The sequence below is a fragment of the Pleurodeles waltl genome, chromosome 1_1 (assembly GCF_031143425.1).
Source record: "Pleurodeles waltl isolate 20211129_DDA chromosome 1_1, aPleWal1.hap1.20221129, whole genome shotgun sequence".
NCBI lineage: Eukaryota > Metazoa > Chordata > Amphibia > Caudata > Salamandridae > Pleurodeles > Pleurodeles waltl.
The window spans coordinates 383,086,382-383,102,014 of record NC_090436.1 but is presented as its reverse complement, the minus strand read 5'-3'; the positions used below and the strand labels follow the sequence as shown (position 1 = coordinate 383,102,014).

The 15,633-nt window shown below is 43.3% G+C and overlaps 1 protein-coding gene across 1 annotated transcript in view; it reads left to right on the top strand.

Moving 5' to 3' along the window:
- The window catches only part of THBS4 (thrombospondin 4), a 201,847-nt gene that overhangs the window by 143,065 nt on the left and 43,149 nt on the right, over positions 1-15,633 (top strand). The window contains exons 17-20 of the mRNA XM_069223165.1: positions 8,242-8,420; positions 9,257-9,305; positions 9,413-9,609; positions 14,426-14,598. Of these exons, the coding sequence (XP_069079266.1) occupies positions 8,242-8,420; positions 9,257-9,305; positions 9,413-9,609; positions 14,426-14,598 (598 nt within the window). The remainder of the gene's footprint in view (positions 1-8,241; positions 8,421-9,256; positions 9,306-9,412; positions 9,610-14,425; positions 14,599-15,633) is intronic.

Sequence of the window (15,633 nt, the reverse complement as noted above, 5' to 3'; positions counted from 1 at the left end):
ATGGGACGGGGCAAAGGGGCAAGGTGGACGGGGCAATTGCCTCACGGCGGCAAGGTAAAACTACTACTTCATGCAAGGGGGCAAGTCAAAGTTAAAGTCTCTAGGGTAAGAATCATTTAAAGTCTCTTTCTCTCGATTAGAGAAAGAATCAAAGTCTCTCAAAATGGCGTCGCAGCAAGATGGGCCATAATAGCTGCAATGTCCTGCAAAATGGCGGGATGTCCAGTAATGGCTGCTTTCCTCTCGTGCACCTGGTTTTTATAGACAACAGTTCAAATCCAGTAGGGTCTTCCATTGGAGGGTTCATAGGTTAGCTTCAAATTGTCCAATCAAAAACAACAGTTCTCAAGCTTTTACTTAAGCATACATTATCCTTGGAGATGGGTATGCAAGTTGCAACATTTTATACCAATTAGCTCACTTTCAGAGCCTCCATTGTCCGCACCTGCAGATCGACCTTGGAGTAAAGAGAAAAATGCCAAGCTGGCACGAAACTTTAAGATAAGCATGTGAACGATCTCAGTGGAAAAGTAGAGCTTCAAGCAAAAATACACGTTTAATAGCACATTGGAAAAATACGAGCATCTAAACCGTGAGACCAGGCAACTAGGCCGAAGCCTCTACTAAAGATATGCTAAGCTAAAGCATTTCAAACAAGCAAATCGTAGCATACGTTTATGATTATGTCGGATTAGTGCAATTCTAATACATCACGTTATATAAAGCACGCTTATAAATGTTGGTGAACTACTCTAAGGGCACATTTTGTCCCCGTACAATCTTTATTAGTTCGGTTAAAGTCACACATGATTATTTCACTCTACGTTTATGCGCTAATAAATGTAAAACCTTCATTTTCTGCTTCATCACGTGCTCCCTTCTTCCACCTCCTCCCACACTTCCGTCTCCTCGGCTCACTCTCGAAGGATATTTTCCGTTGATGCTTTTCCCCTTTGGCACAGTTTACCTGCCTTTCTCGTGCTCTTCCTTCTCCCTGTTCTGCCTCTCTCTTGCTCTGGGTCAAACGTCAGATGAAGAAAAGTAGGTCCCGGTCCCCAAAAATGAGTGTCAGTGTTCACCAACAGCAGCCATGAAGCACTGGTGTCGAGAGGCTTGACTCATTCGGGTCTGTGATGCACCCGAAGATGAAGGGTTGTTCCTTGATTACAGAAGCCCAGCATGGACCTCGGTGTAACGGAACCTCCCAGCAGGAGGAGCAGATCCCTGATCTGGTAGGCAGGCCTGTGCTGAGCACTGAACTCGTGTCTGCTGCAGAGAAGGTGCCTTACAACAAGAGACTTTCTGCAGTGTCCCTCACTGCATATATCGAGGGCTCCTTTTCAAATAAACACCACAAATGCATCACACGACGCCGTCCCTTACATAATGTGGCTGCATTCTGCTGCACACGTCTTTACATTTTATTTGCTTACACCAGAGGCCATGGAAATATTCTGCATAGCCTCAGGCAGTGACGTCACACAGAGCTCCCGTACATCTGTCTGTGCCTTCGCTTAGTTCTCTACGATCGGGGCTACTTAGGCGTGTATCAGAGAAGTCTTCGTTGCTCATCGCCCCAAGACAACTGTCACTAACACAAAGTTCTTAAAACTTATACTACTATTTATAGAAAAGTTCACACTACCCGAGTGCTGAGTTCACCTCTTGTGAATCGGATATCTGGCTTTCTTCAACAAAACAAAAATTAACGTGTCCAGACAAAATCATCACAACTCGGTCATTAACAAAATAAACACTCTAAGCTAATTGAACCCCGGGGGTATGACTGTGGCAAAAGATTTCAATATTTTTTTTCACACCCACAGTGACCATCATATCTCGTGACAATAAGGGTCTATAGCCAGTCCATTGGGGGACTATATATATATATATTTTTAATTTAAATCGTTTTATTTTTAATAACATAACACATTCAAGTATATAGACTCTTAACAAATGTCTATCTAGGTGTCATGAAAAAGGCTAGAGCAAGCCAAGAAATAACATATCTTATCCACAACTCAAGAAGATAGATCAATCTCTCTCTATATAAGCAGCTGTAGTTGTTCAATACACCTGTCATTCAATATCCTTTAGATAACAATGCCAAAAAGTTAACATCAAAGGCAAATTAATTTCTTACAACAAATGTAGAATGTAAACATGTAGAAATTGTAGGAGCATTTGTACTAGTCTTAAGTAAATGATAAGTCTCCAAACAGAGAAATATGTAACATTAAGTTCAGGATAGGGTTTCCATAGTGCATTAAGCACAGATTCTTTGTTTCTAGGTTTGCAAGTGATCCTTTCCATAGTGGCTGTAGGAAAGGGCCCTCTTTCTTGGCATGGATACCCCAATTTTCTGCCTGTTGTCAGTATGTTTGACTGTGTCTACTGGGTTCCTGCTAACCAGGACCCCAGTAGGTTTGCTCTCTCCTCTAAATTGTACCTTTTTCTTCCCACAATTGGCATACTGGTCCCCCCACGTAGGTCCCTAGTATATGGTACCTAGGTACCCATGGCATTGGGGTTCCAGGGGATAGCTATGGGCTGCAGTAGTTATTCTGCCACCCATAGGGAGCACAGGCAAAGAGTTCAGCAGGCCTGCCATTGCAGTCTGCGTGAACCAGGTGCATGCACCCGGTTTCACTACAGGTCACTGCACCAGGTCACTGAAAGTCACCCCTATGGTAGGCCCTCTCAGCCCAGAGTGCAGGGTGCAGGTGCCTGAGTATGAGGGCACCCTTGCACTAGCAGAGGTGACCCCACGAACTCTAGCACCATTTTACTGGACTTCGTGAGTGCGGGGATGCCATTTTATATATGTACTGGACATAGGACACTACCTATGCCCAGCTACATAATGGTAACTCCGAACCTGGGCATGTTTGGTATCAAACATGTCGGAATCATACCCCAATACTATTGAAAGTATTGGAAGTATGATTTCATGCACTCTGGGCACTCCTTAGAGGAACCCCAGCATTGCTACCACCAGTCTTACAGGGTCTCTCGGGCAGCCCAGCTGCTGTCACCCCTCAGACAGGTTTCTGCCCTCCTGCTGCTTGTTCTGATCAAGCCCAGGAAGGCAGAACAAAGAATTTCCTTTGGGAGAGGGAGGTAACACCCTCTCCCTTTGGAAATAGGTGTGACTGGCTTGGGAGGGGTAGCCTCCCCAAGCCACTGGTTTGCTCTGAAGGGCACATTTGGTGCCCTCTGTGCATAAACCAGTCCACACCGGTTCAGGGACCCCCAGTCCCTGCTCTGGCACAAAACTGGACAATGGAAAGGAGACTGACCACTCCCTTGTCCATCACCACCTCAAGGGTGGTGCCCAGAGCTCCTCCAGAGGGTCCCTGGGTTCTGCCATCTTGATTTTGAGGTTGGCAGGTAACTCTGGGAGCATCGGAGTGGCCATGCGAGGCAGGTGATGTTAGAGCCCCCTCCTGATAGGTGATTACCTGTTTAGGTGACCAATCTCCCTTTCAGGGCTATTTAGGGTTTCTCTCTGAGGTGGGTCCCCAGATTCGGCTTGCAAGATTCCAGCAGGACTCCTATGCAACCTTTACTTTGATTTCTGGCCTCTGGAACTGCAACTGGGCCCTCCAGGAACCTACAAGCTGCAGATCCACGAAGAAGACTCTCCTGCAACAGTTTCCTCACTGTACATCCTCAGAAGACTGCAACTATTCATCCTGCACAAGAAGAATAAGGAATCTCCCTTGGAGTGAAGGAGTCACTTCCCTGCAACCGCAGGCCCCTGATGACACGTGATGACTGGCTGCGTGGATCCCCTCTCCTGCTGCGCTGCATGGATCCTGCATCACTGGTGGTAGACCGGAGTAGTCCTCTTTGTCCTCTCTGCCAGCTGTCCCACTTTGGCAGAGGTAAGCCTTTGCCTACCCACGCAGGACAGCACCCCATGCACCGCATCTCTTGTGGCTGCCAAGGGTTGTATGCGTCTCCTCCAAGGGATCTTCAGGCGATGTGCAGCTCAAGTCCCCAGCACTCCTTCCTGCATATCCCTGCGTGGTTCTCCTGCGGCGTGGGATCCACTTTTGTAGTGCTGCGTGGGCTTCTTCTGTGACTCTGTGTCCCCATCGTGTGGGACTCCTGTGGGTGCTGCCTCTGCTCCTGTGGACTATCTGCGATGCTGAGGGTCCCTCGTGACTCCCTCTCCTGGGTTGAGCGCTTCTGAGCCTTTGCTGGTCCCCAGCAGCACCTCTTTTCCACTTATCATGAGTTTGCCTTTGCCTAGGCTTGTTGGTGGAAATCCTGCACTGACACCCATCTGAAATCTTCTTTCCGGCGTGGGACATCTTCTGCATCCATCTGGAACCCTTCACCGGCTCCTGGGCTACAGTGCTGACCTGTTCTTCAGAACAATCGACCAACTCCTGCATCCACAGCTGGGTGGGTAGTACCTCCTACTCCTCCTGGACTCCACTGTGACTCTTGGACTTGGATCCCTCTCTCCACAGGTCTTCGTTCTTCCAGAATCCACTGCTGGTTTTCTTGCTGCAGTCTTCTCTGGGTGTCTTTTTTTTTCTTTTCCTCCTTTTGGGTGGTTTGGTGAAATTCCAGTGTTTTATTCCTGCATTCCTGGTCACTGGGGGGAGGGGTACTGTGGTACTTACCTTTGTGGTTTTCTAATACCCCAGGTAACCTCTACACATTTTACTTACCTAGGTGGGGGGTACCTTGTTCGCATTCCATTTTTTTAGTATATGGTTTATGCTCCCCCTATTGTCACTATTGGTTATTATTGTTTACACTGTTTTCTAACCTTTTTTATGCCTATTTCTAATTGCTAATGTATATATTTAGTGTATTACTTACCTCCTAAGGGTGGGTCCCCTGTCTAGTGATTAGTGATATCCTCTGTCAAAAATAAAGTACCTTTATTTTTGTACAACTGAGTGTTTTCTTTCATGTGTGGAAGTGCTGTGTGACTACAGTGGAATGGCATGAGCTTTGCATGTCTCCTAGATAAGCCTTTGGCTGCTCATCCACAGCTACCTCTAGAGAACCTGGCTTCTAGACACTGCCTGCACTTCACTAAGAGGGAATACCTGTACCTGGTATAAGGTGTAAGTACCTTGGGTACCCACCACACACCAAGCCAGCTTCCAACAGTGGCCAATATACTTATTTTAGATTTTAGGAATCCACTTTTGTATTCTGGTATTTTCAGAAGACGTCCAACTTTTTTAGTATCAATCTTTTTCGTATTGACATAGCTTTCTTAATTCATATTTCGTTCCTGTGGATGACTTGTTCCTCATTTACCAGTCTAAAGATCATCCAAAATTTACCTTTACCATTATCTCCTCCCACTTTGCTTGTGTTTCAGTTCAGAGAGGTCCAAGCCTGGTGATTTGAGCTACACTGTTTCCATTGAAACAAGACCAAGGCTGATTTGCATATGGCTGACTGTGACATTTTGAGCAAAGATGACATGGGTCGGAATGCCACCCAAATGATTGCCTGTGGTTAGACAATTTGCAAGCATTCTTCCCATCACCTTTTGTGTGTTCCAGGCTGGATTTCCTGGAGTAGGCAATTAGAGCGGCACCTGTGCTATGTAGATTAGAAAAAGGTCCAGAGCAATGAAAACTCAAGTTAGTCAATGGGCCTTTTAGACACTGGTGTGTGGCCCCTTGTGACCAGTTCAACTTAGGCCTTGGTGGAGGACAGTCTGCCATACTAGAAGTCTCGGCCTGCTTGGCAGGGGTTAACTTGCCTTCAGTACTGGTGTGCCATTTGCACTGAAGCCAGAAAAGTATGTCGTGCAGGTGCTGTGTTTGTTTTGCCTCACCCAGAATACATTTTGGTTTTTTTCAAACAAAGTCCCAAAGCAAGAATGTTATTTTAGAAAAACTACAAAATCAATATCCCTGAGGCACATGGATATATTTTCCTGCACACCAGAGCCATTGTGTGCTTTCCCTACTATTGTCCCATGCATGGAAATCAAGTGATGGGTGCCTCACCCCAAAAAGGGTGAGTACCCTGTAGCTGACAGACCACCACATCAAGTGTTTCTGTTCGTGGTGCCCCCTGAATCACCATAAAAATACCTGTGGTTTCTCCATCACTAAATAAGACATGAGAACTCCAAGGATGGTGGCCAGAACATCTGCATTTTTTGGCAGATGCCCTTAATTCACCAAATTGTAAATGTATACTTTAGTCTTCAGCAGAAAGTGGAGTTCACTTAAGCATCCATGACTACGTAGAATTGGGTGAGCAGTCCAAGGCTTAGTTCAATGGAGGATGGGTGGAATCAAAGTAGAGTACAGCACAGTAAGGAGCAATAAAGTACTCATGCTCACAGCACCTTAAATAACTCATATGTAGAACATGTTTACAGTAGAAACACCTCAGTTAATGTGTAAAGTACGCAAAACACAATACTTAACAGCATCAAACAGTATACAATTAAGGTGCAATGAGCCAATAATCCGGCTTTGAGAACATTCAACTCTAGACACAATCGGATGAAAAGAACACTACAGTACTAACACTAGGGCCACTGGCTAAATACAATGCTTTAGAAACTCTATCATTCGTAAAACGTGGCTTATACCTGAAGCAAAAAAAACAAACCGATACAGAGCTGCTACTAGAAGTGGGGACAATGTTTTTAGAAGGTTTGCAAACAGCTACTGTGGCTTATACCTCCGGCACACTAATTTTCATGAAGGGCTATGTCAGTGATGACCATGCATATCTGCAAACATTATATTACAATTATATTATACTTAACATAAAAAAAATACCTGTGAAATATACACGTGAATAGGCATCCATCCACCCCAGGTTTTTGGTCTTCAATTTACCTGGTGACGTGTATAAGCAACCTTCTTCTCAGCACCCAAAAAGAATCCGCTGCCACCAGCCTATCCTCGGTTGAGGGGGCTACCCCCTTATGACAAGGGGTGGGACATCAGTGGACGTTTCATCTCACTGGGCCCATGCAAAGGGTGGCCCTGAGTGCACCCATCTGTAGTTTAGGGGTTATTAGGGATTACGGGTCTTTCAAACTGTTAAAACAAATCAATAGGCACAAGGGAATCACAGTGAACTCTGGGCCAGACGTACAAACAACTAGTTACAAAATATTGGTTGCAATTTGCGACCAGTATTTTGTGAGCAGTGTGGTAATTTGCCAAGTGCAGTTTTAGAAATTACTGATTCGTAGTGGTTGCAGTTCGACCTACCTCATGAAGATTAATAAGGTACACCGCAATTTGTGACCCACAAGAATTTGCTGCCGTCACATAAATGGTGGCCTGCTGGGGTGAGCAGACCATCATGTCTGTGATTGCTTTTAAATAAAGTAATAATTTGTTTTTAAATGCAGCCCGTTTTCCTTAAAGGAAAAAAGGATGTGTTTAAAAATAAATGAAATGTGGGACCACTGCCTGCTCTTTAAAAAAAATTAAACATTGGCAAAGGGGGAGGGGATCCAAAGGTTCCTTTTCCATTTGCAAATTTGTTACCACATCTTTGCATTTATAGTAAAGTACCAATGTTTTGCACCACATGTCAGTTACAAAACATTAGTATATACCACTTCAATTTAGTAGTTGGAAGAGTCGCCCTAAACATCTTGAGACCTTCACAGGTGAGTAGTGCACTACAAATTCTCTGATTGATTGATTGAACACGCCCCTCCCAAATACTGAATTGTTGTTAGGTTGGAAACCCATATTGGTATTCAGTATTGTATTATCGCATGTTGGGTTTGATATATTGGAAAAGGCCTTCTTGAGTTTGCAAATGGCCTGGTTCTGCGAATCAGGCCGTTTGCGACTGCAGAAAGGCATTGTACATCTAGCAAAAAAGAAGAAATGGCAAGGGCACCAGTTGCGCATATTATCTTGTAATTTCATCCTTAGCATTACTCACGCTCTACATCTAAAATTATTGCTTTCGGCTGTAGCATCCAAAGTACAATTTAGCAAATCTAGCCATACATGTTTCGCTCACTCCACATGTTATTGCCATTAGTCTTATTTTTTCTGAGCTCTCAGCATGTTCTCTAATCGTCCTATGCTTCTGGTTTTTAACCAACATGTCTCCATTTACACTTATCATATATCGCTGTAAATTTTAAAGATTGGTTGCATATTTCTAAATAATAGTTAGCTGCTCCTTCTGATTTTTCCTAATCTGCCAGGTAATCCCAGCCACTCATATATATGAATGCTGATTCATGTTGCTTTGCCGTTTCAGGTGATGGTGTAGGTGATATATGTGAATCAGATTTTGACCAAGACACGGTCATAGATCGAATTGATGTGTGTCCAGAAAATGCAGAAATTACTTTAACAGATTTCAGAGCCTACCAGACTGTTGTCCTGGATCCTGAAGGAGATGCCCAAATCGATCCAAATTGGATAGTGTTGAACCAGGTAATTGCATAGTGTTGAACCAGGTATCACTGCAATTCACACTTGTAACTATTTAAATAGTAAAGGTTTCTGTAATTTTGTTTGTGCCAGATACTACTCAAAATCTTATGAAATGAAACAAACTTTCCGACTTGTTCCGTTCAGCTGGAAAGTTTTTAGCTAAATTTGCCACATTTTTGGGATCTTGAAAAATTCTCTTTAAATGTCATTCATTTGAAAGGAATTGTTATATTTTCTTTAATTCTGCCACAACAAGGTTATTAACAGCACAAAATAAAGTAAATTGACACAAATTATATTGACTGTGTGTTTAAGTGATTAGTGTAGCCTGACCAAACTACAGTCTTGCAATATTTATTTAAAAAAATGCCTTTTTTATTAAAAAAATAACTTGTTGGTTATGCAGTTATGTTTAACTGAAATAGAAATCGCATGTGCCTGACAGGTTTCATCACACTGAGTTTTAGGTAAAAGCAGTGTCATATTTGTGCCCTTTATCTCTTGGACCCCACTGGTAATCTCCCCAGACTTGCCTACTTCCACTTCCCTTGGTGGATCGGTGGATGTATTTACCTAAGTGTATATCAATTCCTGCAGTAAAAAGCGAAAATGGCCTTCTCAAGTTAGCTCTTCTAACTGAGGTACTCACATCGCATTAGTGCAAAAGACTGAGATCTCCATTGCTTATATGCTGCTTGGCTACAGAAATTTGCATTGTATCACTGATATTGGCAAATTGATGGAGAAAGTCACAAAAAGCTAAGCAGCCTATTTTTGGCCCTTTACTCATTCAATCACTGTAGCAATATTATGTAATACTCAAATTTCTCTTTTAGGGAATGGAAATTGTCCAGACTATGAACAGCGATCCTGGCCTGGCAGTTGGTATGTCCAAATTCTCTGCAGTAGCATAGTGCATTATACATTAGAGCGAAACCTGACCGGATTTGTTTCAAATTCTATGAGTAAACTGATGTGTGTCCACTCCACAGGTTACACAGCGTTCAACGGGGTCGATTTTGAAGGCACGTTCCATGTCAATACTGTGACCGACGATGATTACGCTGGCTTTATATTTGGCTATCAAGACAGTTCGAGCTTCTATGTGGTCATGTGGAAACAGACTGAACAAACCTACTGGCAGGCCACGCCATTCAGAGCCGTTGCAGAGCCGGGCATTCAGCTAAAGGTAAGTGCCCATTTTAGTCATCATCGCCAGCTAAATTTGTTGAAGGTCATAACTGCTCCTACCATTTTTTCAGGAAAATAATTCCAAAGAAAATGAATCAAGAGGTTGTTTTTGGAACTAGTAGTGTGAAACTGAGAGGGACCTATTTATCAAGAAAAAGCATCACGAAATGGAGGTGTTTTTGAGTATGCTACAGAAACTGACATTTTTTCCAGCTTTAGTAAACGTAAATGTAAAAAAGGTTGGGGTAGAAGTTAAAGAATTAATTGTTAGAGTAACCATGGAGAAAGTAGATATTCTAAACTAATTTAATGAAGTGCATTTAACTGCATTATACATTTTAAATCTGGTTACTAGCACTCCTCAAAATCAGCAAAATTAAGAGAATAATTAGCTTCTTGCTCTATGAAAAAAGGTTTGTACCATGACAGAACCATGTACACATGATGCCTTTATTTGCACTCTGTATTGGAATCCACTACCCCTTCCCATGGATGTTTGTAGAATATTAGTATTTATTATTTATTAAGCGCATATATGCATAGGCATCATGGCACTGGAAAGAAAAAATATTCAACTGCAGAAGAGAAATAAAATAAATAGGCTAGGTACAGGCCATGTGGGCGTGCCCGTGCCTTAGAATCATACCTGATTAAATAAATGGGTTTTTAATGTCTTACAAAAAAAGAAAACAGGTAGGGGATTAAGCGTATTTCCTCTGGAAGACTGTCCAGTTCTCTAGCACCTCTGTCCACCTCTCCCTCCCTCTCTCTCTCTCTCTCTCTCTCTCTCTCTCTCTCTCTCTCTCTCTCTCTGTCTCTCTCTCTCTCTCTCTCTCTCTCTCTATATATATATATATATATATATATATATATATATATATATATATGTGTGTGCCAGGGCCCTTCTCAGGAGGCCACTGCAGCCTGCACCACACATTGCCCACCGCTGTCAATGACAGTACCAACATAGCTACTAACAATTGCACTCCTACCAGTGTGCCAATTCACACTATTTCAGGCCACCCAAAGCTATAATAATGGCATGAACAGCAGTTATTACTCATTTTTAATGTATAATGACCTATTAAACACTGTTGCTCTGCTGATCTCGAAATTAGACAGACATCACCACCATGTGGTGGACTGCCAATAGATGTGGTGCTTAAGATTAAGTTCCGGTGCCAAGCACTGGAAACCACTGGTTCAAATTAAGCACAGACTCTGACAGAGAAAGGTCTGCCCCCAAAGGTTCTCATCTGAGTTCTAAAAATGGCCAGCATTCAAAGACCTCTTAACCCCAAGCTTCTAAGAATCCTGTTCTGCATGAATTTGTACTTTAAGAACCTCAGAGCACTGGAGAATGCAATGGGTTGTGACCATGGCCTTGAATAGAACTTGCTTCCTTTATAGTATAGGTTAAAAACTTGAGAAATGTGCTGAGATCAGGGGCTGCCCGTAATTAAGGAGTCCCGCCGCATTCTGAACCATCTGTAGCAGCTTCAGAGTCCTCTCTCACATCCCCAAATAACAAGCATTATCATATTTACGACTGGATAAAATTAGAGCTTGTATTACCGGCATGTGATAAGTATTATCCATAAATGGGAGAATTTGTTTCACCATTTTGAGCTGCCAGAAGGTTCTCGCTACCTGAGTTGCGTAATGGTCTAGCGAAGGCTGGGCACAATCCTGGCAGGTGAAAGGCATGTCCCCATATGCTCTTGTCAAGCTAAAATATCTAATTTACAAATATTGTTTCTAATTACCAATACCTCTGTTTTAGTGGGGTTCGGTTTTTAAAAATTGAGAGACATCCATTTGTGAATTCCCACAAGCGTGAGTGCTAATGTTGGCTCGGGTGCAGAGATATTGAACTTGGCTCCTTTCTTTTGGTGCAGTTTAACTAATAAGCTGTGTATCATCAGCATACATGTAAAACTGCACCCCCTGTTTGTCTAGTACCACTGCAAGGGGACTGAACAGAAGTGGAAACAAAATTGACCCCCTGAGGAACTCGACATAAGGAGGTTTTTGTGCTCTGCCATGAAAGGTGGCAGGACTGCAGCTTGTGTACGGCTAGTTAGTGTACTTAATGGATCATATTCCACCTTTCTTGAACTCTGCAGCAGGATGGCATGGTCGATGGTGTTGAATGCTGCCGACATGTCCAACAGGACCACGGTGGCAGTTGTCCCCCCTGTCCTTCATGAGCCATAAATCTACTTGGACTGAGAGGATTAGAAGCTCCATGCTCTGACTGGCCCTTACCTCAGTTTGTAGAGGATGTACCAGATTATTACCTTTCACATAGGTTTGCATCTGACTGAATAACAGCTTCTCAAGACTTTTGTTAGAATTGGCAGCAGTAAAATGGGTTGGTAAGTATTTTGGTCTACAGGGGATAATGAAGATTATTTTTCAGTAGAGCTTTGGTTTTTTGCAGCCTTCCATTCTCCTGGACCGTTACGGCTATGTGTAGAGAGGTTGAATATCTCATTGATTTCCTCTACCATGCGTAACGTCACCTGTTTTAGGATAGCTGCAGGGCAAAGTTCTGAAGGTGAACTTGAGGATTTAGCCATGGAGATAACTTCTGACATCACAGAGCTAGATAGTTCATGGAAATGGAAGTGTAGTCTGTTATTGTGAGGATCTGGCCTTTCATCATTAGAAAGAAAATAACAAAATTGTGACCAGTTGGAGCCTGCAAAGTCTGCCAAAATGCCATCTCTAAGCTTCTGAATTTTCTCAGCAAAGAAGCTACATAGAAAGAGCATTGCATAGAATGTGCAAAGGAACACAACCCTCCTGATTGTCTAATGGACCTGCCAACTGCTTGACTCTCTTCAAAAGCTCCTGATGTGCCTCAGGTGCCTTAGCTATCTGCGGAGAGACATAGTTAAATTTCTCTGCTTGATTCTCCTTTCTATAGCTGGCCAAGGTTCATTTATGGTACTGTCTAGCTTTAGGATCCTCTGTGGCACGCTAGTGGTGTTCTGCCTCTCTGGATCTCAATTTAAGTAGCATTTTGGAGAGCCATAGATTAGCCTTACAAGCAATATTGGTAGCTCCCAGGTTTCCAACAGTCTGGCACTGAGAGCTGCCAGGGTAGCATCTCAATCTACTTTAGTCTGCTCCTTCCTTGGGTTATGTATAGCTGTGCTTTTGTGACATAGCTCTAGTGAAATCATCCTCTGATTAAACGATTTCCATTGCCTGGAATGACTGATGTTGTCGGATTGAGCCCGACATCTTGGGTTAGGTAGTTGAATAGAAAAAGTAATCCCCCTATAATCCCTCCAAGGAGGAGGCAAGTACAGATCTACCTGACAATACCGGTCATGTAAGGTGAAAAATGCATCCACCAGAGGTCCTTTCTATTCATCTTGTAAATATGCATACAAGGAGCCCCTCTTTACAGCAGTCAGACAGTGGCGGCCATGCTTTTGTGCACTCTTGACCTTAGCAGTAAATTAGCAAGGGAAGGGGTGGCTATTGGGGTAATTTGAGATTTGCATCGGCAATTGGTTTTAGCAACACCTTTCTTACCAATAAGGTAATTGAAAACAGAGTTGTATTGGCTTATTAAACATTTGCTGATTTGCAATTGTGGGTTCCGACCTTAAGAGTCATTTGGCGCTTATTTGCTGTACCTTGTTTTGCGCTATACAAACACCAATGCACACATACATTTGAGAATTAGACGTGTACAGAGTCCAAGGAGGGTGTGGAGAAACCAAAAGAGGGGTCTGAAATTATGTTTTCTGCCTTCTATGTCCCATTCAGAAGTTGGTATTTTCACAAATGGTGAGAAATCTTGATGACATAAACCAGTATTTGCTCACTATGCAATACATTATGAAAATAGCCACTTACAAGGTCACACTTGAAATGATTTAAAATATTCAGCAAAAAAACAATAGTCTGAAAAGAGCATTCCGGGATGAATACGTTTGCAAGCTTTAAGTCCCAATATTAACATTTAAAGTATTGTATTTCTTCTTGTGTGATTTTTAATCACAGAGAGGTTAATATTGTTGAGACTATCTATTTTGATCGGCACGCAGGGGCCCATTACCTAGGAGGAGGACTTGTACTTACCACGGGAAGCCATATAGCTCTACCTCCAAGTGTTGTCCTGCATGCAGAGAGCAGCAGTGGGAACTGCACTGTTTTCAGCACTTCCATGCAGCCAGTGGTGAGGTGCACCTCAGAGAGAACCGCAGAGACAACCTTACAGGGATTCGCCCCAGGAAAATGCGAACCGCTCCTCTACTTCAATTATTACCTCATTGGCAGAGACTGGGGGATCCTAAAAGGGCCCATGGACATCTGCCTCGTTATAGCAAAAGCAAAACCAGTGCTGGACGACTGGGTAGTCTAAGTACCTCTAATACCTGCAAGCGAGTGTCAGAGGTACTCCAGTACCTACAACCGCAGAAATGATAGAGCACCATGTAAGTCTTCTACCCCAGGCCTTGCTCCTTGGATTGCAAAATATCCTGTTGCTACATGATATGTAACATAATTGTGCACTAATGTTGCCCTAATGAGTGAAAATATAATTGTTGGTCATGTTTCAGTAAAAGTCATTTGTTGGTAAAATGTGAATGATTTATTGGGCAGAATACACAACCATTTAGGTTGGCAGTGCTTCCTGGACTCCAGAGCATTAGAACCATTATTTAAAGTCTCAGGAAAGTTATGATCAAGTCGGTACTTGAGACTCCTTTCAATTAATATCATGCTACAAATTTGTGAAATTCAGCAGTGAAGTTTGTTGTTCTTGCTAAACTTGGCTCTTATTCCCTAAGGCTGTGAAATCCAAAACTGGACCAGGTGAGCATCTAAGGAACTCGTTGTGGCACACTGGAGACAGCACAGATCAAGTCAGGCTGCTTTGGAAGGACCCCAGAAATGTGGGCTGGAAGGACAAGGTGTCTTACAGGTGGTATCTTCAGCATAGGCCTCAGGTTGGATACATAAGGTAAGTTCATGGAGACTGGAGTCAATGTAGTAAAAGGTTGCTTCTATTTAAAGTTGACAGTGAATCTCTGTGTGACAGTTTATTTGCAATAATAACATGTTTTGGTTTGAGGAGAGATCCAACACACCTTTCATTATGATGGCGGCGTTCTCACAAGGGCTCTGCCAATGAATTAGAACAATATTTCCAAAGCAGTGCTTAATTTGTGCTGGTGTTTGCTACTGGTGACTGCTTGCTCTCTTCTTGGAGACTGAGACTCTTTCTCTAGCAGTCAGGCAGCGGCTGGGACATGAACTTTCACTTACACAGGGACATGAACTTTCACTTACACAGGCGAGAGACCAAGCTGTGGTGCTGACCCCCCGTACCCACGTGAGCCTCCTGCCACCTCCTTTTCTAGGCTCAGTTGAACTGTCTTACTGTCTTAACTAGAGTGGCAGGTCATCCATACAGCATGCATGCACTTCACCTTGCCCACCTGTGCTGTTTACTCTCTGTGCCACTGACCGCACCCGACAAATATGTTGTAGTACTGCAGCAGCAGCCTGGCGGTCTACCACTGCGCTGGGACAAGCAGCAGGGGGCGGTGCACTTTACTAGGCTTCATGCCCTGATACCTGGCACTTAGTAATGACAGCACTGACATGGCGGGCCAAAGACCAATCACAGCTAAAGTGAGAGTCCATGACATTGGTTGCCACTTTATGCCAGCTTGTTCCCCTGGTAAGCCTATCACAGACTCATAGTCTCAGTCCAGAAATGAAGTACCATTAGTGCTAACTAGAACTACACGCTACTTGTAGATCTTTTGGTCTGCTGCAGCACATGTACTTATCTGCACATATGTGCTCCACTGCTGGGACATGAGAGCAGATGGAGCAGTAAATGGCAGTGGCTTAGCTCTGTTTCACCTCATGGGGTGGAGAAGACAAATTTATCAGCATAAAAGATCAGATAAATTATCCTGCAGAACTTGCTCTAGGATCCTGGTTGTGGTAATTGTCCAGTTAACAGTAGAGAGAGATCCTCTCAACT